The sequence below is a fragment of the Lycorma delicatula genome, chromosome 2 (assembly GCF_047948215.1).
Source record: "Lycorma delicatula isolate Av1 chromosome 2, ASM4794821v1, whole genome shotgun sequence".
Classification (NCBI taxonomy): Eukaryota; Metazoa; Arthropoda; class Insecta; order Hemiptera; family Fulgoridae; genus Lycorma; species Lycorma delicatula.
In genome coordinates, this window is record NC_134456.1 from 101,268,284 (window position 1) to 101,291,716 (window position 23,433).

Consider the following 23,433-nt stretch of genomic DNA (forward strand, 5'->3'; position numbering starts at 1 on the left):
GAAATTTCAGCGGCAGAACAGACCGAGCCGTGGGACATTTACGACGAGAAGGGGTGATTGTCCACCGATATATCTGAATAGTGTCTACATCCGTCACACGGATCGGGTACGTTACCTTGGTCTACACTCCGATCGTCGCCTTAGCGGGAGAAATGAGGAAACAGCTTAACATCAAATGTAGGAAACCAAACCGGTTGCCGAAAAGAAACTCACAGTTATCGGTAAGCTTTCGATCTAAGAGTTATCCTCAAACCTAACTAGACACATGGGATGCGACTACGGGATAAACACGAGTAACAACATTATAGGGATAATTAAAAAAATTCCAAATTAAATCGGTGTGGACCATAACAGAGGCGCCGTGGCTTGTTAAGGGTACAGAAATTCACGACTATCTTGAATTACCTTCTGTTTACGAAGAGATCCAAAAACTTAGCTCGCGGAACAAACAAAAGTTAGACAAATATGTAAATTATCCGGCACAGTAAGTCGATTGGACGACACCTATGACATGAGACGACTGAAACGTTTGGATATGTTGGATCTGGGAGATGTAACCAGAGGAGTGACCTGGACAAGGAACCTGTCGCTGGGAACACAGGATGACTCTGTTGCAGCGTAGTGAACGTCACTTTGGTAGTTGAATTATAGCTATTTCTATTTACCGACGAGTATTTGTTTTATCTGCGGTGTTTTTTTTTCATATATTGGTAATGATGACGTTGTTTTTATTTTTATATTTTTTCTTTCTACGCCTTGAGATCTACTTCTAAATCACGAATAAGTTAAATATTGAACTTTACTTGACCACCTGCACGCTTTACTTATATATGAGGTGTTGAACCTATGTATGGCTTTAATGAGGAGTTTACATGGAAACCTCTCTTTTCGTGAATACCACGACCCAAATGTATATAAGATCCCGAATGAGGTATCGATTTTAAATGATAAAAGATAGACAAAAATAATAATTACAATTATATATGACTTAAAAAGAATAAAAATATAATCTAAAGTAATTCATTTTAAATTATGTCTAAAAGTAATAAAATTTTATACATTTACATAAGCTTTGATAAAAAGCTAGCGTATTTTTAATTGTTATTGATTTTCAATTTAATAATTATAACAGTAAAATAAAACAATAATTCATCGAGAAAATAAATAATAAAAAAGAGAAATTACATTATGGATAATTATACATGATTTAACTACAGTTATGTTATAAATTTACCTTAGAAGTTTAATCATCTAAGCTTTAATTGATTAATTAAATTTCAAGCTTTTTGCATGTATAATTTAATATATATAATAAAATACTTTGTAGCAATAGTAATAATAATAATAATCATAATAATGTAACAAGATATGACTTCTATCATTATGGAAAAATTGAATTTAAATTGCAAATTAAACTACTTTTTTTTTTCAAATTTACTTTATTTTTAAAGTATTAACCAATATTATAAATGTTTTTTTCCATAACGGTTTTGCTTAATTATTATTTATACTATTAATACAACAAAAATAAAAAAAGATATGAATTCGCTCCACGTATTGATGATGTTGCAACTGTCTTTTTGAAGACGATAAAATTTAGAACTCAAATTTAAAATAATCTTCACTTGTTATTCTAAAAAAATTTAAAAAGAGAGCAGTTTAAAAAACCAGCGAAAAAGTTTTAAAGATAAACTTCGAAAGTGTACTCTTCTGAAGCTTTATAAAATTATAAAGTTTACTATTTATTTAGCAGAGAAACATAAACGAAGACAGTTGTTCACAGGTCTCTAGGTTTACAAGACGCTGAAATGCTTTGTCTGAGGTCGTAGCGTTAATGCGAATTAATTAATGATTACGGATAAACGAAATCCTGTTAATGATTATGGACGAAACCCTTTCTTAAGAGATTCAGATCTGAAGAAGAAAAGATCTAATTACTGCTGGCTTAGTCAGTTGCTGGCTATCAATAGAAGATATATAAAATTATTGCTAATTACGATTAATTAACACTAATATTAGGAATAAAATTCCTTCTTGAATTAACTGCTTATCAAAGATAAATGAAATTTATTTCATACTTATCATAAAATGTTATATGTAATATACGTACTCACAAAGGGAATAAAACGATTCCTTTGACTCCTAGTTATATCGTTTATGCATTTTAAGCCGAAGTAGGGAAATTACCTTTAAAAAATATAAATAGATTTACAAATCTATATCTAAATACAAGTACAGCTAAATATATAAATCATAAAAATTAATAAAACCCTACAACATCGCTTCAAAAAGAATAAAACCTTTTTACTTAGATTTCAGATTTAGAAGAGACGTAAGCCATTTTATTGGAATTAACGAGGTATTATATTTTTGTATGCTTACTCTATTAAATACCTTTAGGCTAAGTTACATACCCTACTCTTTAACATCTTGAAAGATTTGAAATAATTTCTTTTTATAAAACAAAACATTATTTTCAGCTTTATGAAGCCGCAGTAGTTTTAACATACTTCGTAGTATTTTACTACAACGGATAATAGAGCGTAAATCTAATATTTGTTACATAAATGATCGGATAAAAAACTAATATTATTCGGCTAACAGACAAATCCACATTGAAATTATTTTAAATCAAATTATAAAACCACAAAATATTTTTTTAATATTTAAAATAACAAAAATCCGATTAAATGTAATTTTATAATCAATTTTAAGATATTTTGAAAATACAAACTTACTGGTGAACCATAATAAAAATTATTTTAAAAATTGCATAATTTTTCTTTTAAATATTTATTATATTTTTTGACGAATTGAGGATATTTTACAGTACAGTTACAGAAAATCATATTCACGACAGCACTATCACAAGTACTAAAATAACTACTAACAAGAACTGATATTTTTTTTTTTTTTTTTATATAAGAGTAATGAAATTTATTAGAACACTTTAGTTCGCTTGTGTCACATTTACTTTACTATCACATCATCTATTAATTTCTATTTGAGCATCGGTAGCTCGAAGAGCTTAAAAAATCGAATAATATACCTAAGACATCGGTTTTGATTAGTGGATTGGAAAAAACATAATTTAAAACAATCGTATCTTCTGCTGAACTACTAACTGTACTGAATCTAATTAACGAGTGGCTAGCTAACTGGAAGATGAAAGTTAATCCGGGTAAGTCTACACACGTTACGTTTTGCGATAAGGTGAGGTAACTACTCGCGACTTCAACTTAACGGCGTTTTTATCCCGCACGCTAACAACGTACAATACCTAGAACCGCATGTGGATTGCTATCTGAGATGGAAGAGTCATGTCAGTGAAAAAATGACGCGGTTTAACATTAAGTTCAGGGAGAGGTACTGGTTGCTAGGCAAGGGGTCTCACATTTTGTGTTTAGCCTCTGGAACCATCGTATGGTATTACTTAAGAGGATGATATGTATGAATGTAAATGAAGTGTAGTCTTGTACAGTCTCTGGTCGACCGTTCCTGAAACGTGTGGTTAATTGAAACCCAACCACCAAAAAACACCGGTATCCACGATCTAGTATTCAAATCCGTATAAACGTAACTGCCTTTACCAGGATTTGAAACTTAGAACTCTGTACTTCCAAATCAGCTGATTTGCGATAACGAGTTTACCACTAGACCAGCCCGGTTGGCTAGGCAAAGGGTCGCAACTATATTACGTAACAAGCAATTGCTATACTCAACGGTCCTGAAACCGATTTAAACCAAGGGAATCAAACTGTGGAATACGACAAGTGAGATTAACATCGAAGTCTTACACCGATTCCAGAACAAACTATTGAGAAGTATAACAGAAGCGCCGTAGTTTGAGAAAAACTCTGAAATTCACGATTATCTGGGATTGGCAACCGTTCGAAAGGAGATATGGGGATTTGATATAAGATACAACATACTACTGAATAACAAAGAGAACGCTACGCGCCTAAATCGACTGCATATGTTTGACTTGTAAGTTCTCTTAGATCTGAGGTGAATCGGCTATTCTAGAGTGATGTGTATCGTCAAAATTCTTCATTTCGTTTGACCAGTTACTTTTGTTAGTTCTTTGATTTATTTTAGAGTTCTTTTGTTTGATTAGTTATTCTTTGTGCGATTGATAAGGCTATTTTTTTTTTTTGTGTTAATCAATGTTCTTTGGACTTATCTTTATAGTTATTTATAATTATTATAAATTTATATATACTGTATACTTATGCAAACAAATATATACATACATATTTCTTTGAAGGAACTGCACGTCTTTTTTTTTTGTGGGGGGAAAATTTCAAATATATTTATGATTTCGGTAATTTGGAACCGATGGTAAAATTAAACACTTCGGCAAAAAAAAAAAGTAAAACAATCTAAAATTAAAAGCTCGCTTCTTATTATTTTTTTTTTATCTATAAAAATTTCAAAGTATTTTTCTGATATTTTTAAGAAAATATTATTTATTTATTTTTCAGTTAATTTATATATCATTAACTCATAATAAATTAATTGTTTTATTTAAAAGAATAAAAAAATAAAAACATTTTAATATTAATTAAAATATTAATGTACTAAAGAACTGCCCACAAAATTATACTTTTTATTTTTGGAGAAAAAGTTAAATAATCCAAGATTTGCTCAAATAGAACAGTAGCAGATAAAATGTTTGTGATAAGTTAGACCTTTTACTTTTTTCAAAATGTTTAAGTTGGATTGATAGATGTAATGAATGAAAGGTTATAAAACAGTTAAATAATTAGAATCGTAAACTTTTGATGATTACAACACTTCAACCGTTAAAATTATCGTAAATATCATGAAAATTGCGTACAATGACAACTTCGTACAAAATAATAGGTAGCTGGTCGAGCTAAGGGTGTATTCTTTCGGAGGTTTTCAGAGTATTTACAAGGTTTATATTTTAGTAACCGGATACATAGGTTCTATTTTTATTTATATTATTATTTAATTAATAATTTTTATATAAATATGTAAATCAGTTAATCGCTAGCGCAATATTATTCAACCGGTACTCAAGATCAGAACGAATATTTAATTGCTCGAACAAGATTACGTATATATATTTATATAAGAGTTCATTTGTGATGGAATAATCACATACGCGAATTACACATTACTTTACCTCTTACTGCCTTAGTCGTATAGCAAAGGCTATCAACGTAATAAATATCGGTTGAAATCCTTCTTAAATCGATTACACTTACAGTTGAAATCTATGAGTTGAATCTTTGTCGGTAATGAGCACCTAGATTTTATTTATTAAGTTAAATACGATCGGGTGTGTCACTAACCAACCGCATTACCTCCTTCGGTACCGTCGTTCCTTGTTAGCTTTATTATCTTTTATACTGATTTCGGCACAAAATTTTAAAATCAGGATCTTAATAATGCCGCCGTTAGGGAAAAGTAATAAATACGCGTAGTAATGACGAAAGACCGATGTAGATCTAAGAAAAATATGACGGAAAAAACATTCAACAGTATTTCATAATGTTGGTGTATAAATAAATTTAAAATTATAAGATATAATGGTAATCTTGTTTTACCGCCTTACATAGAAAAAAATAATTACAAGTAAGAGGATTAAATTCATTTATATGATTTATTATAATATGCGATATCGTTCATTATTTATATGACGCTTAACAAAATGAAAAAAGTTTGTCTTAGTATATTATTATTACGTACACTATAATTTACACATTATTTACTCATTTTTTTATGTAATACATCTTCATAATTCTTAGTGCTGGAAGACATAAAAACTGTCAAGTTTGTTATTAAAAGCTTTAAATTTCTCGTAGGATATTCTTTCTTCATCGGCACAGGCTATGCGTTGTTATGAAATATTGAGTCGTGGTTTCATACAGAGAAGTCATATTAAACAAGGTGTCAGTTGATACAGGTTATTTATATAAAATCAGGTAGCAAACTGATAAGTTGTTAGATGACAGGTGAATCTTCTAATAAATTTATTTGTTATAAAACGAAAATAAAATAAAAAACAAATACACAAGTGTATGGACACACATAGATTCAAACAACTTACGATACGTCTATCAAGGAACAACCATCATGCAGGCGGTCAGATCGACCAGCAAATGACTACTGCGGTCAACAACAGAATTTAATTGCATCCTGTTTTATAAACGTATAAGTGCTTCCAGCAAATAACAAGCGTCTACCATCTACGGTTTTAAACTTGTCCTGAATTATAGGTCATTACTCGGGTCCACCCAAAAATTCAATCACTCTTGCCCTTAATTAATTGTAAAAACATTAGTAACAACACCGCAGAAGTGTGATTTAATTATACTTTCAAATAATACATTGAGGTACCACAATAACAATATATATTAAACAAGTTTAAACGCCGACATATTTATTACACACTGACAGTATAATATTTTTATAAATTTGATTTAAGTATCGGGGGGGGGGGGGCTAAAGTAACAGCAATTTATTTTAGAGAAAATTTAAATTACAAGTAGTAAAGCTTGTTATTTTTATAAAAAACTGACCGTACATATTTTATAAATTTCTTTATATTTAAGAATAATTTAGAATCGTACAAAAAAATAATATTATAATAAAACATTATATACCCAAAAGTATTTAATTACAACGTTGTGGATATTTCCTTAATAATACGTATTAAGTATGAAAGTAAAAATTGAAGTTTGCTATAACAGATTTTCCTGTATGGAGAATAAATTACATACCTCTTATTTATTTATAAAAAATTATATTATAAAAATTACATTATTTTATAAGTCATGTGTTAAAATATTATTTATAGATTAAATTACATAGCAAATATTACATTTTAATACGCTTTTCTTTTTTTTTTGCCTGACCGGGATTCTAACCCCGGGACCTCCGGATGAAAGGTTGGGATATATCACTCCTCCACAGAGATCTACCGTGATGGAGTGTAATCGGTTTTAATTAGCAATTATTCTTAAAAAAGCTGAAAACACAGTTGTAGGACTTTACCGCCACGCGGCTTACACAAAGACATACACACACAATTTAATTTAGCACGCGAGTGCTACACTAGCGTTCCTTGTAGTGACAAGGGGTTCCTTAGGTGTCGAAACGTCAAGATCCGGTGAAAACCGCATATGTCCAAATCGGATCGATTACAATAGTTTCCTTTCTAAGGCTATAGCTCTGCTATAACGCTAGACGGGAAAGTAAAAATCAGGAATACTTTATACGTTGAACTTATTTTTTCTAGAAATATTACAGATTCAGAATTCACTGGAGAAATTATCAAATTATTATCATTTTATGGAAATTAACTATTTACGGCTTATTTAACAATAATTGTCGATTACCAAGTTAATTATTGGCAAAGAGAGCACACGACGTGTACTCTATTTGCAGATAATTTCCCTTTTTTCAAGGACATGAAAACGTCTCTTCATCAATAAAAATTACTTATCGATGAAATATTTTTATAAAAGAGTAGCATTGATGCCACAACACTGTGCAGGATTGACTTATAAATATTTCCCTCAGATAAAATTATTTTTTTTTACCCTCTAATTTAAATAAGATTCTCGATGTAGGAATTTATATCCTGTAGCAGAAATTCCTTCTGCCACAAATTTGGGGGAATTTATCGCAATAATAATACGAGTATACGAATACAAAATCGAAACAACATTTATTTTTCTGCAATAATTATTAAGAGCCAGAGGTTATACAACAGAAATGTTACATCTCGCCCTGTTCGATCGGTTGAATCGACCACAATAACACGTTAAAAAGTTGTACAGGGCGAAATTAACATTTCTATTGTTAAATTTCTAACTCTTAATAAATATTGCGGAATAATAAACGTTTCGAATAATTATTACGATAATTTCCTTAAATTTGTGGCAGAAGGAAGATACACTGTTTTCATTGTATTCTATACTATCTACTTGTATGGAATAAAATAAACTTCCTTTTTTAAATACAAATATGTCAGTATAATTTCAACTCTTAAAATTATTGAAATTTTTTATTCAATAATAGGCTCATCCGAAAATGTTTATTCCTTAGAAATATTAGTGCGTATTTTAAATCTTAAAAATAAATAAATAAACCGATCCAGATGACAATTCCAGAAGAATTTGAATTATTTTTGATTAAAGGATAAAATTAACATTTTCGGCACATCTATCTTTTCAATTCTATTTTTATTCGGTCTTGGGTTTAAACTTTGAATTTATAATTCGATAGAAACTAATGACAACATGATTTTCGAACATTACAGCGAAGCGACTTCCTCTGCCAATTAACTGTTTAAAAGTGTATAAAAATGACAAATTATTTAAATAGCTACATTAACTTGCATTTTATTAATACCGAACATCTTTTTTATTACATGGTCGTGTGTAAAAAAAAACGAAAAATATCATAAAGAAGCAACCCCACAGTAAATATTTTAAATTCACGATATACGTAGGGTTACAATCAAGATCAAAATAGCATTGTCCTTCAAATTTTGTTAAAATTTGTTTAAGTGATCCAATAACAAGTAGACAAATTAAAATAACAGTCGCTAATTGAGACCGGGTTGTTATGAAAGCTTTTCTTCGATAAAAATATAAACTATTTACCGATAATGTATTCATAAAAAATTTGATTTAACGAAAAGTTTTAATTTAATCAACGGAAAATACCTATTTTTTAGATTAAATTTTTAAGATCCATATATTTATTCAAAAAATTACTTATTTCAGTCAATTTAAAATATTAAGACTTGCTTCATATTTATATGGCATAGAATTATTTATTTTATCTATTAATTGGATTTTTTTTATTTATTACTATTATTTTACGTGTTAATTAATGTAGATGTGTGTGAGCGAGACACATTTTTAGCCATTTATTTTATTTTATTTTTATTTATTTTTTTGTTTTTTGGCGCAATATTTTTATATATAAATAATTAAAGCCTTAAATTTAAAACTGGAGGCTAACAACTGTTTAAATATTCTTTCCCGTACTAGAGAAATAAGTGAAATCCCGGGGCCAATTAAATTTTTATACCGTAAATTGTTTTATTATTATAATATTCAAATACGTAAAAATTTGTTAAGAAACAAAATTAATAATTTCAAAGATGTCTTGTATTATGAATGCACTTTTTCTTTCGTTTTTGTACAAAAGAATAGAGTATACTCTAAAATAAGCTTCACTACTCGATCCGTTAAAAAAAAAAACAAAAAAAACTAGTAGTCAGGTAGAATAATCTACTCCTCCCATTTATTTATCAAAAAGGTCCTAAAGCAATCACATTTGTTCATATAACATAGGGTTTTCTTGATAATATCTGAAGAAGAAATTATGAATTGGCTTTATAGCATCCACAAAAAGATTTGAAATACTTCAAAAAATCGGTATGACTTCTCCTCCAACTCGATATTTAAAGTATAAATACCCTAAAAAAATGACATAATGCACATGAACACTTTGATATTAAAGAATAAATCACACGAATCCATTCGTTATGTACGTACTAAACGTTATGTACGTATTAAACAGTATATGACAAGTTACAAATATTTTTACGTTTTAAGAATCGTAAATTAGTTTTCCTTTTGAGTACAGAAGTAGAAAAATGAAAGATGTTGTATAAATATCGCGTATTTAGTACATCATAATTTAATTAATCGTATTAATAATATGAAAAAACTTTTGTATTGTTTGTTTGTATTCTACAATTCCTAAGAACATAAATAGAAGATTTTATATAAGACACCTTCTTCAAAATGGCCGATTATATTAGCCAGTAAATATTTTTAGAGCCTCGTCTTTTATACCGATGTAAAACAGTATAAACTGTATTTAATATTTTGTAAAGTTAAGCGTTTGTATAATTTTCTTTACCTTTGATTCTTTAAAACGCGGTAAATTATCTAAATGTATTGAGGTTGTTTCAAAAGTGAACACTAAAGAAGAATTTAATAATTTCTTTTGAATATTTTAGATTTAAGTATTTCTAAGTAACAATAAATGAGATTTTGTCTTTTACTTTCAACCGTCTAAATTTTTATAACGTTAAATAACACTCTAACGTTAAAACTTGTATAATAATTAATATTTATTAAAAATTCTCTTTTCTTTTCACAGACAACTTTCGGATCGAGCAGTTTCTCAGAGCTGCTATCAGCGCCTTACGCAGAAGACGCAGCCGCTACCCTGCCAGAGGAACTCGACCCTTTTCAGGACGTGTTCCCTTCAGCCCAGGGAAGCGATTCGGCCCCCTTACCTAGTTTTCAAGAGACGTATTCCAGCCTGGGGTTCAAAATGGATGAAGAATGCTACAGTTATCCGCAAACCGGTCCTGGACCGGGACAATACGATTATCAACATCACCATCACCATCATCAAACTCAATATCCACCGACAGCACCCGCCACTCCTGCTACACCGACCCATTATTATCCATCCCCGCATCAATTCGAACCGTCGCCGACGCAAGATTCATATTCTCTCCCGCATTTTCCTAGCCCGACAACAGAACTCGCCGTTAATACCGCTCTTGGCCCGCGACAAAGGCGAGCATCATTACCGTTGCAGAGATCAGAATCCACTAGGTAATTACAAATAATAATATTTGTAGTTTTTAGTCGTTTTAATTTACGATTTAAATACGTAAATAAGTAAGTACATCAGCTTTCACTAACCGTTTGAAGATAAGAATGGATGTAAGTATAAAAATACTTATTAAATGATAAGTTGGTTTAGTAGCCCGGGTAAAAACCATTTACTCATAACAAACTTCTTTTATAAGAAAAAAATTCCACTTTTATAAATGTTTAGATAATCATTAAAAAACTGATTAATTCTATTTTATTTAAATACTGCGTGGTTTCTATAATAGAAACTGTTTGAAAGGTTTTCTCATCAGTAATTTATTAACGTATCAACATCTGCAAATTGAATGTTATCATGGAAATTAATAAATACTGATATATATATATATATATGTACTTTTTTTTAATATGCTTGCTACTTTATAAACGCTTGATCTCTGAATTTTCTTTTTTTTAGTGAAAGAATAATTTTCTTTAAAAAAAAATTAATATATGAATAAAAACTGTTCATCTTGCATTTATATATCTTATTAATTACAATTTTTTTTTTTACTACATGTTAAATCTTGTGAAACATCTATTTATGGCTAAACATGTAGAATTGTTGAAAGTGTAAAAAGTATTGTATTTCTTTATTAGAAATGAAACTTTAATACTGAATTAACCGGAATAAAGCGATGTGAAAATGAAGCAATAATATACTCGTATACGTATAGCGGTTGCTAACTATAATGGTATCAAAGTACAGAGACGCATTAAGAAATATAAAAACGTGAAACATCCAATGAAGGATACCGATGATAGACATACCGATCGGTTGGTATGCTTTTATTTTATACGGTCGCACATTCCGTAGATGACTTTTTCAAAGAAGATTTTTCTAAAACAACACAATAAAATGGAAGCAGATAATTGAGCATATACCGCCGCTTATTACACACAGAAGATTGCGCATACCTCTGAAGTCAGTAAAGCAATATAGCACCATCCACGTGTTATCCGTAATAGCCCGCAACAGGTAATGAAACGAAGCCGTATTTCAGCTTTAACAACACCTTTGCTCGGCTAGCTACGTATTTTACACTAGCCATCTTTAAACTATTTAAGGTATGCGCCGACTTATATGGAGCTTTTCTGACCTCTTGAATCCTCTATATTCTTTTTTAATGATTACACAAAAAAGAGCGTTAACAAAAAAAGATCAGTAATTATGATTTTAAAAAACAGTTAAATAATTGACAACTTAATAATAACATCTTTTTTTGGGAAATTAAGTATGGAATTCCGTGACATTTATTAGTTAGTTTTTTTTTTTAATGAATAAATGAATCTATCCGCGTTACAAATAGCTTATAAAAAAATTTTAACGGATTGAATTTAATTCAGATTTCTAAAAATTTTATTATTATATTGTTGAAATTGTTTTAAAAAAATATAACTAATACACGAATTTTGAGACATCTTATGTATGACCGACCGGTTAAAATTGATTCATTCTTGATAGTAAGAATGATCAATTCAACGGTACAGTTAAGCGCGTGAAATTAATATAATATATTGGAATACAATATTACACATATCTTAAATACCGATTGATTAAAATTGTTACTTAGATCTAAACATTAATGATTTCTTAAACAATTAAAAACTCAAAACCGGTAAAGATAAAAGAAAGAAATATAAATAAAAAATAAAAGGAAAAAAGAAGAGACGATAAATTAATTTGGCAATAATTAAGAATCTCCTAATAGAAAGTGCAATTTTAACCTAAATATTTCAAAACCATTTAAAACAAGGTCAGATTGATAGCTCACCAGGATTTAATTTACGCCCAGGATATTCACGTTGGATGGATGAAAAGATTTCAAGAAATATAAAGACAAATGAACCTTAAACTAACTAACTGAAATCATTCCTGCCCGTGAACAAAATTTAAGCGAGATGATAACAGTTTCATATTGTGATTGAAAAGTTTCATAAAAGGATTTCTTCATATTCATTATATATTATGAATCTATTTACAATATATATATATATATATATATATATATACGAGGTGTGTGAGAAAAGTAATGAGACTGACTTTTTACTTACCAAAGTTAATAAACAATTCTACTTTTAAAATTTAACTTACGTTTAAATTTCTAAATAAAGGACTTTAGTGAAATTTTCTTTAAAGCAATATCATCTTTTCATAATACCGATATATTTTCTCTTTTAATATACACGAGTATGTAAAATTTTAAGAAAAGATCAAACCTTAACACTTAATCTATTTTTTTTCCTAGAGCTAATAATATCCATTCGTATATGTTTCAGCAGCAGCAGTAGCGAATCTCCAAAAATGCGATTAGGAGGATTAGGGGGAATATCATCAGCTTCATCATCACCACCTTGTGAACCCCGTGCTGCCGTTACAGCCCCCACTGCTTCTACACCTTCGAGTACAGCTACCCCTACTTCAGGATCTGGGCCTACACCACCTTCACCGTCTCAATTATGTGCTGTATGTGGAGATACTGCAGCCTGTCAACATTATGGTGTTCGAACGTGCGAGGGCTGTAAAGGTAATATTTTAATCTAACGAAATCATCAGATCCTTTTGTTTAAATATTAAAAATAGATTATACTTACAATATATTTAGAAAAAAACCATTTAAAATATATTCAGCAAAAACAATAGGCTCTTTGAAGTAAATCAATATTTTTACGATAATCTCACACGAATAGAAATGATGTAAGATTGCTTGGTTTAACTGACAAACCAAATTTAAAAAAAAAAAACTTTTTAATAACTTACATCGAACGGTTTGTAGTCTTTCTTTCGACTATCTTCAAAGAGGAAACCGAAAATATTTTGAGGTTACTAAAAATTTTATTTCTAAAATCTGTTTCCATTTATTATTTCATAAATTTATAATTTTGAACAATTTTCATCACCGATTGTTATCGATAAAAAAATCATAGCCGAATGCTTAATTTTATTTAACTTATTTTTAGAAAATTCAATTTTTTTCTGTTCTATTTCGGTATGGAAAACTCGAGTAAATAAATGATTAAAAGGAATGACCTCATCGTCATCAGTGATCCTTCCTTTCCTGTCTGAGAGCTGATGACCCGATTCGTATCCGACAATTTCCCGCCAGAGCTCACGGTCCTCTGCCTTTGAATCGTTGAGCCTTAACGTTTTTCCAGTCGCCTCTTCAATTTGGTCTAGTCATCTCTTAGGCGGTCTTCCGCGATACCTGTTGCCCTGAATTTTTTCCTATTTGACTAGCTTCTCAATATTTTCGCTGGGCTATGGACTATATGGCCGAAAAAGCAGAGGAGAATCGCTTTCTTTAACGAAGAGTTGAAATTTTATCCCACTCTTTCTTAAAACCCTTATATTTTTTCTACATTAGTTTTTAGGCATTTCCAAAGCGTCTGGAATCATCAACTAAGAGTTTCACGAAGATTGATCCCACTTATATATATAAACGGTGTAATATTGAAGGGGGTTTTTCTAAACAGTTGAATTGAGAACTATTAACTAAACCTATACACCTTTTCTGCTTGAATTCAGAAAGAATAATCATATATTTTTACAAGAGTAAAATTTAAATTATAGTAGACCTTTATTTGAAAAAAGGTTACATATTTCTTAAAAAACCGATAAAATTAGTCAAGAACAATTGAAGTTTACAAAGGATGTCTAGGTAAGCACGATCTGACATAAAATACTACTGTAAAAATAAATTACAATTAATTAAAAAATAAAAAATTAAAATTTTGACAAAGGAAACTTTGTTCGTCAAAATTTCATTTCTTCAAAAATTATATGAAAGGAAAAACGAATGAAATTCAACAAGAAAACAATAGAATTATACCGGATGTAAATATCGCTTACAGATTAATTTCTGCAAGGAAATTTGTAAACATCAAACAACATTCGGTCACTAGTTAATAAACGATAACTGTAAATTCTACTGATAATTACATAAAGTCCATTCGGGTAATTAATTAATCGTCAAATCATTAACGTTTCTTGCGGAATGAAAATCTGTTAAACTTATCATCAGATGGTTTTACGATATAACACAAGATTTATTCCTCATTAAAGAATGAAAAATTATAGCTATACAGTTGCATCGAGCAAACTTGTGTTCTAACAGCATATGAATTTTATTTCTTATTTCTAATTTTACAACGTACTAAATCATATCCATTAATTCTCCCTTTACTTAGCTTTCACTATTACAAGATGTTTTCAACAGATGCCAAACATGCTACCTTATTTTAAATATACTAGATTTTAATCTAATTTAAAAATGTATATGATTTTTTTCTGAAAAACGTTATATGTATATTATATAATAATTTTAATGTTTTATATGTAAATATATAACAAAATAAAAATAATTTGAATTTATGCAGGCGCAGCTGAAAAATCAAAAAATTTTTTTTTTCATTATGCAAGATGTATTATCTTTTATTATATATCGTGGTAAAGAAGAATATTTTTTTTCGAATTAATAATACGACAAACACAATAAAAAAGAATGATAATCTGCCGAATTGTTTTTACTGAATTATTTTTATTACCCGATTATAAAAGAAAGTCATATATTAAACGTATCTGATTTTTACGTTTTAATCTATTTTTAACACGTACAACTTGTTTACCTTTATCCATTATTACTTTATTTAAAATTCAAAATTCTTTTCAAAAAATTGTAAAAATAATACTACTTTACACCTTTGATTTTAAGAAAATATTATTATGTTTTTTCAGGATTTTTCAAGAGGACGGTTCAAAAAGGTTCAAAATATGTATGTTTAGCGGAAAAAGCTTGTCCGGTGGATAAAAGACGGAGAAATCGATGTCAATTTTGTAGGTTTCAAAAATGTCTTGTCGTTGGAATGGTAAAGGAAGTCGTACGCACAGATTCATTAAAAGGACGAAGGGGCAGGCTCCCTTCTAAACCTAAATCGCCTCAAGAATCTCCTCCAAGTCCACCCGTTTCACTTATTACAGCGCTGGTTAGAGCACACGTTGATACAAGTCCGGATATGGCTACAGTTGACTATTCCCAGGTAATTTAAAATTACTTATTTATATATATATATATATATATATATATATATATATATGTGGGTGTGTGTGTGTGTGTTTTGTAATAACGTTAATTCTATTAAAAAGATATTTTTAATTGTGTAACATAGAGGAACTAATATAATTTTCAAAATTAAATTATATTTATTAAGAACTATATTTTTTAAATTAGCTTTTATTTTCATTAAAAAAAAAAAGCTGGTAGCGTATATTGCATCACTTTTCCGGCTACGCCGGTCAAGTAGTACAATACCGTGCAACTTTTTCATTGCAAAGTTTTTTCTGCATTTTAGGTCCAGTATCTATAATTTTAAAAACATTGTAGACATTTTTTGGTAGCTTTTTAAACGAAGTATAAACTTTCCAATTTTAAAAAAGAATATTTAATCCGAAGAGAGATAGAACCAAAAATAAAAAAATATATGTTAGCATTTTTTTTTTAAAGTGTTTGTTTTCTTACGCAAATCGGCAAAAAAATAAGCAATAATCTCGAAAAAATATGTATTTCACAATTATCAAATATGTAAAAACATTTAATGAACACAGTTACACCGTAAAATAACAGCTGTTATTAATGTAAGAAAAAGTAATTCGACAATTTCTTTTTTATATTGCTTGTCCCAATCATTCTTACGGTTCCGATAAAGGAAAAATTATGGATGTAATAATCTATCCTTTATCAAAAAGATAAATAACACACCATTTCTCTGACAACAATACTATTTGATAAAGAGAAGATTTATCTTGTAGAGGTGAAATCGATTCTCAGGTTCAGTGAAAAAGGGAACATGAAAGCACTTAAGTCTTCATTTTTCTTAAGTCTGTCAGAGACTTTGGTTACTTTTAAAAACTGTAATGTTCTATTTTTGTTTATTTTTTTTAAGTGACTTGTTTTATATTAGGTAGACTACAAACTCGTACAAGTAAAAAGTACCTGTCGTTGAACTAGTTTAACAGCATGTTATGTAACGAGATCAATTATACATTGAGCCTATATATATTACAGTAATAATAATTTAGAGTATTTTAACGGACTACGTAAACAGCAGTAAATTGTCAATTCGACTAGTATATATCTTTTTCATGAATTTTCATGCATTAAAATTTAACAAATGAAACTGACTTCGGTGCTTTTTTTTAATTTTTTAGACATATTTTTGTTTGTTATTTTGCGGTTCCATTGTTACATTCTTTCTGATAACTTACTTGGACATTTAAAGAAATGATATTTTCTACCTTGATGATTTGAAAATTGTTATTTTTTTATTACTGTTATTATTTTTTTTTACTTTATTTACTTTTTTTTAGGGGCATCGACTGCTACGGTCGTTAGCCACCTTACCTTTATTACAATAAATGAAAATTAATTAATTAATAAAACATAAAAAAAAATTACCGGTTTATAATAATATAATTTATTTAATTATATATTTTTTATAATAAAATAATTAACAATAACGAATAGCGCGTGATTCTTAAATCGTGGTTTTTGTTCATAAATTGGCTACCCCGTTATAACATTTACAGTCCATTAAGTAATTCTTTCTAAATTATTATAAATTTCTTATCGGGTATAAAAAACAAAATAACACATAAAAATTAATAATAAAAGATTTTAATCGACTAAAATAATTAACAAGTAATATTAATAAGTATATTATATACATACATATATAAAATATATATATAAAGCTGCAGTTAAAGAGTTGAAAGTGGATTCATTTATAAACTAAATTGTAAGGTATACTTTGAAGTATAGTGGTAGGCGGTGGGTGGATGGTAAAAGAAGAAATAGTAGGAAACAAGAAGAAATATCGAGCATTAATAACAATATTGACATAGTATGCTCACGTTTCTAACTAGGTACATATTATAGGTTACGGTTTAGCGTACCGGGTTAACTAATGTATTGAAATGCTCGAGCGTTGACTATTAACTCTAATAATCGGGTGGAGTAGAAATTATTTTGTTGTGGTAAGGAATTATCAACACACACACACACACACATATATATATATATATATATATATATATATAATTCACATTCACAATCCATTTTAACCCTTTCAACTTAGAAGTTCAAAAAATCTAGAAATTAGTTTTCTATATATATATATATATATATATATATAGTATACGAAATGAGTATAGTATGCTATAATATAACAGAGGAGAAAACGGTGTAATTAAATAGCTCTTGGATCACGTAAGTGTAAATAAACGATCTCAGATCAAATCTTACCTTACCGTATAGCAAAATTAATTACGTGTTTATTTTAAAATTTCTTATTATCGTTTGAATGATCACGCGTGCTCTACGTGTCTATTAATACAACGTACGGCATTGATATGAATAACATTACATTAAATTAATGAACAATACACAGTATTATTTTCTCATTATGTTAAAGAAACTACGTGTGATGCAGACATATATGTCAAAATAAATAACGTCTACATTCTAAATATTCTATACGTACATAGATTTTCCATAAAGGAATTATAAAACCTCGTTTTTTCTGATCAACTATTTTTTAAATGATAATCCGATTTTAAAATTAAATAGCTAAATATTACTCTCTTGAATAAAAAAAAAAATGTTGCGTAGTAGTTAATTGTATATACTAGATATATTTGAAAAAATGTCTATTCTTGTTTCACAATTTTTACTCTCATCCATCATTGGTTTTTTCTACTTAATAGGTGTCATTAAAAAAACAAAACGGTTATTTAAATAATTAAACGAGAAATGTATTTCATTTTTCAAACCTCTGTTTTAATTATTTTTTTTATTTTTATATTATAAATCCATATATTAATATATTTTTCTTTTTTATCCAACACTTTTTTATTATTTGGTTACCCATATAGGTAAGCAGGTATCCTATTCTCATAAGAGTGGCATCATGATTAAGTTTTTTTTTTATGATTTCTTTTTTATTAATTTTTTTCCTTAAAAGAATCTTAAAGCTTTTTGTTATTTTATTTTTCTGTAATTATTTACTTGGATGTAATTTACAACTTTTTCAAACACTAGATTTCTTTTCTATAAAAAAAAAATTTATACAGATATTTCTTTGTAATACTCTTATATAAATATTACTGCATGTAATTTTATTATTATTATTATTATTTAAACAGAAAGGAATACATTAATTTTTTCCTTTAAAATAATTATCTTAGTTTTTTTATAACTGCATGTACGTTGTGTAGCAACTGAGGTACAAGAGATACCAGTCAAAGTTCTTTCTTTGGGCATGATGATATTTAACTATTACCTGCAGTCCGATCGCTGTAGTCTAAAGAATGAAGAGGTATTTTACAGAGTTATATTTTCCTACATTTTGGTAGGCTTTGATTATAACGGTATATTCACAGCTAAAAAATAGAAAACAAGCAGAAATCACTTTATTCCTAATTTTTTTTAGATGACAACAAAATGATGCAAGAAATTTCTACAAGTCAAATCCTAAATATTACATAATTTTTTTTTAACTGGTTATACCGATTTTGATTATGACCTGCACCTCAATACCAGTTGACTAAAAACCTTATCCTTGTGGCACATACATAATTATTTATATTATACATTTAATTATATATAAAACTACTGATATTCGACACACTGAAAATCTGAATGACGCGGAGTACTTAATATTGAAAATTTAGTTTAAAAATAAATTTATTACTTTATAAATAATGTATTATAGAAAAAGTGGAAAAACCCCATTAAAATGGTAAGAGAAAACCGGATGTGTAGCACCGAAGAGTTTCTGTTAACATTTTTTATAGAAGTAGTAAAAATTATTTTTATTTACTTGCTTTTCTTTAACTGAAAATGTGTTTTTTTCACGTTTGTCCTCAAATCTTGCATCCTTAATTTAACATACTTCCTGAGATTGCCGACTGACGAAATTTTGCACAGTTACTAGGATTGTGTGACAATGCAATATTCCACCCGTTACTTTTGCAAACATCTCCACATAAGGAGGTAAATTAAAGGTGCGGATGTAAAAAGTTTCAAAATCTGCAAAACGGCTATGCAGGGTTTTTTGAGTCAAAGATGATAAATCCGATAGCCGTTTGACATAAAAAAAAATGACAAAAACCTTGGTACGGGAGTTCTCTGGTTTCGAATTCTTACATATATATATATATATATATATATATATATATATATATATATATATATATATATGTGTGTGTGTGTGTACACAGAATATTTTTGGCAGTTAGTACGTTGAGACACAGCTCCTGATGATTCACTCGCAAACTCACTATGCAAAACCTTCACTATTTGGTTACTTTTTATAATAATAATTTGACTGAAGTACGATTAAAATGGATAAAGCAAGTTTATACAAATTTTGAAAAACGTTTATAATATTATTTTAACATTCAATTGACGTTTCCTGTATTTTTGTTTTCATTTCCTTAACAAATTTAATATTTTACCCGGTTTATTGGGATCACCGTCAGTACAGATACAACTATTATAACTAAATAATTAAAATTCCACATTCAAATCTAGGCTGAGAACGATAGGTTTTATTTATCGAATAAAGATGCTTGCATTTTGAATGCACTTGATCTTCGAGTTTTAAAAGATACTATCTTTTAACGGGGAATATCCACATATCAATTTATTTTTTTCTAAAACTACATTCTTACATAAAGTTTTAAGAAGGAAGCTGTTAAGCAGATTAGTAAACTTTACTAAGCAATCGCTTCTATGCCGGCATATAAATTACGCCGTGTGACTGGCTGCGCCAATCTAAATAAATTTTTCCGGCGCGATCAACTCTAATCGGATATGTCTAAGCATTAAGTTAGATATACCCGTACTGATAGGACTATATTTGATATCAATGAAAGAATTTAATTCGAATAAAGTAGAGTTAAACCGGATATTGCGGTTCAGTATAAACGAGGTTCGTATATCCTTGATTTTAATCTATTTTTTTTTAGATTACGTCGTTTTTATTTGCGAAAAAAATTATCTAATAATTTTACTTATCTCCTTGTAGTTTCCTATAAAAGGAGGAAAATATAATAATAATTAATATAAAAGTAATTAATTTTTAATTTTATTAATTAAATATGATTCATTCCTTATTTCTAAAAAATGCAATACATTATAGTATTTAAAAGCAGGAAAAGTAACGAACCGCGTATATATTAGCCAAACAAACGCTGCATAATTTCCGCATGCCGATACTTTTCTTAAACACCGAATTAAAGGATATTCTTAAGTGTTAAATTTAATAAAATAATTCAAGGCAAATAAAACAAGATTGAATAAAAATTAAATATTAATAAAAACAAACAATTTTTTTATGCAAAAGGTTTGCTGCATCTTTTTTTAGCAACCTTGCATAGGGAAATAAAAAGAAATGTTATAATCTACAACCACTTCGTAAATAATTTCTTCATTTTTTTTTTTTTTTTATTTGTACGAATGATATGTATCATAACGTAATCTGACATATGACATGACATACCAATTGTTCCCAAAAATGGTATAGCTGTTCCTAAGAACGATAATAAATCCTATACCAGAATAACAAATAGAATAACAGATCCCATACCAGGCTTATTAAGAAGAACGAAAGAGGGATTAATATCGAAAAATTATTCTTAATAATTTATTTAGAAAATAATTTTTTTTCTTCTTTAAATTTTGACTTACAAGACGACGTTAAACAAGAAAAAAACAATCGTTAGAAGTACAAAGGCGATAAACCTGAGTACTGATGATAATAAAAAAGGAATTTACAGAAATACCATAGTAAACTAAGTTTGTCTAGCGTATATTATAAATTATTCTTTACCTTAAGTTTGATTAATTTTCTTGTATTTTCATGCAGAAATACTGAAGTATCAAAATAACACAGTCTGTATATCATTACGTCATTATAATACTAGTTAATTCAACGGTAAAAAAAGTAGAAAATAAATTATCTTTAAATCGTTCCTTCTATTCGTTCAAAAAAATCTTCCGCTAAGATTACATGGAAAAAAAAGACTTATGACGGAACCACCAGTGGAACTTCCTCTAGGAAAAAAACTATAGAAAAAAGTCCATTTGGTGAAGAACGAGAGTAAACAAAAAAAATCTATACGGGCGAAATGAGAACCTCCGTCTTTTGTTTAAATCGATTAAAAAACGTTAAAGTTGAAGCACGATTGTTTCAAAATAAATTACCGTACAGCAATTAATTTTTCTAATTTTTATTACCTATCTTAAGAGTAAATAAGTTTCAATAATTTAACCGGTATTTGCAAAATGATTTCGAGAGAAAAATTTACTTAAGAATTCTCTCATTGATATAAATATTTTTTTAAACGTATTTTACTAACCTTTAAAATGTATAATAAAATATTATGTTAAAAATTCAACGTTAATAATTAAAATTTTTTTATAAGAAATAACTAAAAATTTTAATTCTCTTTCTCTTAGTTAATTTTATTAACTATGAAAATAATCACTTAAAATTCATCGAAATATAAATATACCGATTAAAGTAAAAAAAAAAAAATAATAATAATAATAAAAATACTAATCATCTTTTGTGTTTATTATGCACTTTGTTAAAAGAAATAAAATTAAATAGTCTTTTATTAGAGCTGAAAACCGTTTTTATCGATTTTTTTTCATTTTCTCGAAAACATGTAATTATAAACATATTTTTAAAAAAATTAAAATGTAACAAAATATGTACCATGACCTAAAATGCTCTTACAATATATTATGATCATATCGCTCAAAATCAGTCTAGATATTCAAATCACAGATAAAAAATGTTAAGGCTGTAGATTTATAAGTGTAAAGTTTCTATATTTCCAATCTCTTTTATCACAATATAAGTCTACTCTCGTTTCCTTTTGGGCATAATGCTAATAGTAGAACGATTTTTAAAAATAAGTACAAACAATTTAAGTTAAATAGTGTAATAATTGTCGTTGTTGTTAAGATAATAATTACTGTTATCTATTCAGCTAACATAACTGTATTTTCTATATTTATTACTGCCTACCTTTCTTAGCTTCATTTTTTCCATCATTTTTTGACGCGTTTCGGAATCACTCCATAGTCAAAACTTTATCGTACTCCCAAAGTGCAATAATTTTTGACAACGGATTAGTTCCGAAACGCGTCAACAAGTGATGAAAAAATGAACCTAAGAAACGTAGGCAATACTAAAAATAGAAAGTGCAGTAATTAATTAACAAAATCACATTAACTTATGAATAAAATAGCGTTTCTACATTTTATCCGGTGACCCAGGGTTCAAACTCCGGCCAGGCATGATTGCACACTACAATATTTTATTTCCATATTTCCACGTACAAGCTTCAAAAGCTTCTGTGAATTAATTAATTAAATTCATCGTTATCAAATTTTTTAAAAATTAAAGAATATAAGAAAATGTTATTTTATTTCATCTCAAACTGCTTTTTAGACATTCTATACATTAATAAAATAGAATTCAATCGAATAACTAGATTTAATAAGAATTGTTACAATTTCATAAAATGATTGTTACTGAAAATAAAGAATCTAACAAAAAGAATCTGATATCTGAGACTGTCAACCGTTCGAGAAGAGAAACGGCGATTAGGTACAAAATAAAAAACAATACTGAACAAATATGTGAACTGGCCCCCGGTTAACCTCCTGGACAACAGCGAGGACGTTAGGCATCTAAAACG

The 23,433-nt window shown here is 28.4% G+C and overlaps 1 protein-coding gene across 3 annotated transcripts in view; it reads left to right on the top strand.

Moving 5' to 3' along the window:
- Hr38 (Hormone receptor-like in 38) overlaps positions 1 to 23,433 on the top strand; it is a 240,835-nt gene that overhangs the window by 192,844 nt on the left and 24,558 nt on the right. For 2 of the 3 annotated variants that reach the window (XM_075355896.1, XM_075355894.1), the window contains exons 3-5: positions 10,159 to 10,625; positions 12,945 to 13,192; positions 15,400 to 15,701. In XM_075355896.1, coding sequence (XP_075212011.1) covers positions 10,159 to 10,625; positions 12,945 to 13,192; positions 15,400 to 15,701 — 1,017 coding nt within the window. The remainder of the gene's footprint in view (positions 1 to 10,158; positions 10,626 to 12,944; positions 13,193 to 15,399; positions 15,702 to 23,433) is intronic. The other variant, XM_075355895.1, reaches the window with a different exon arrangement.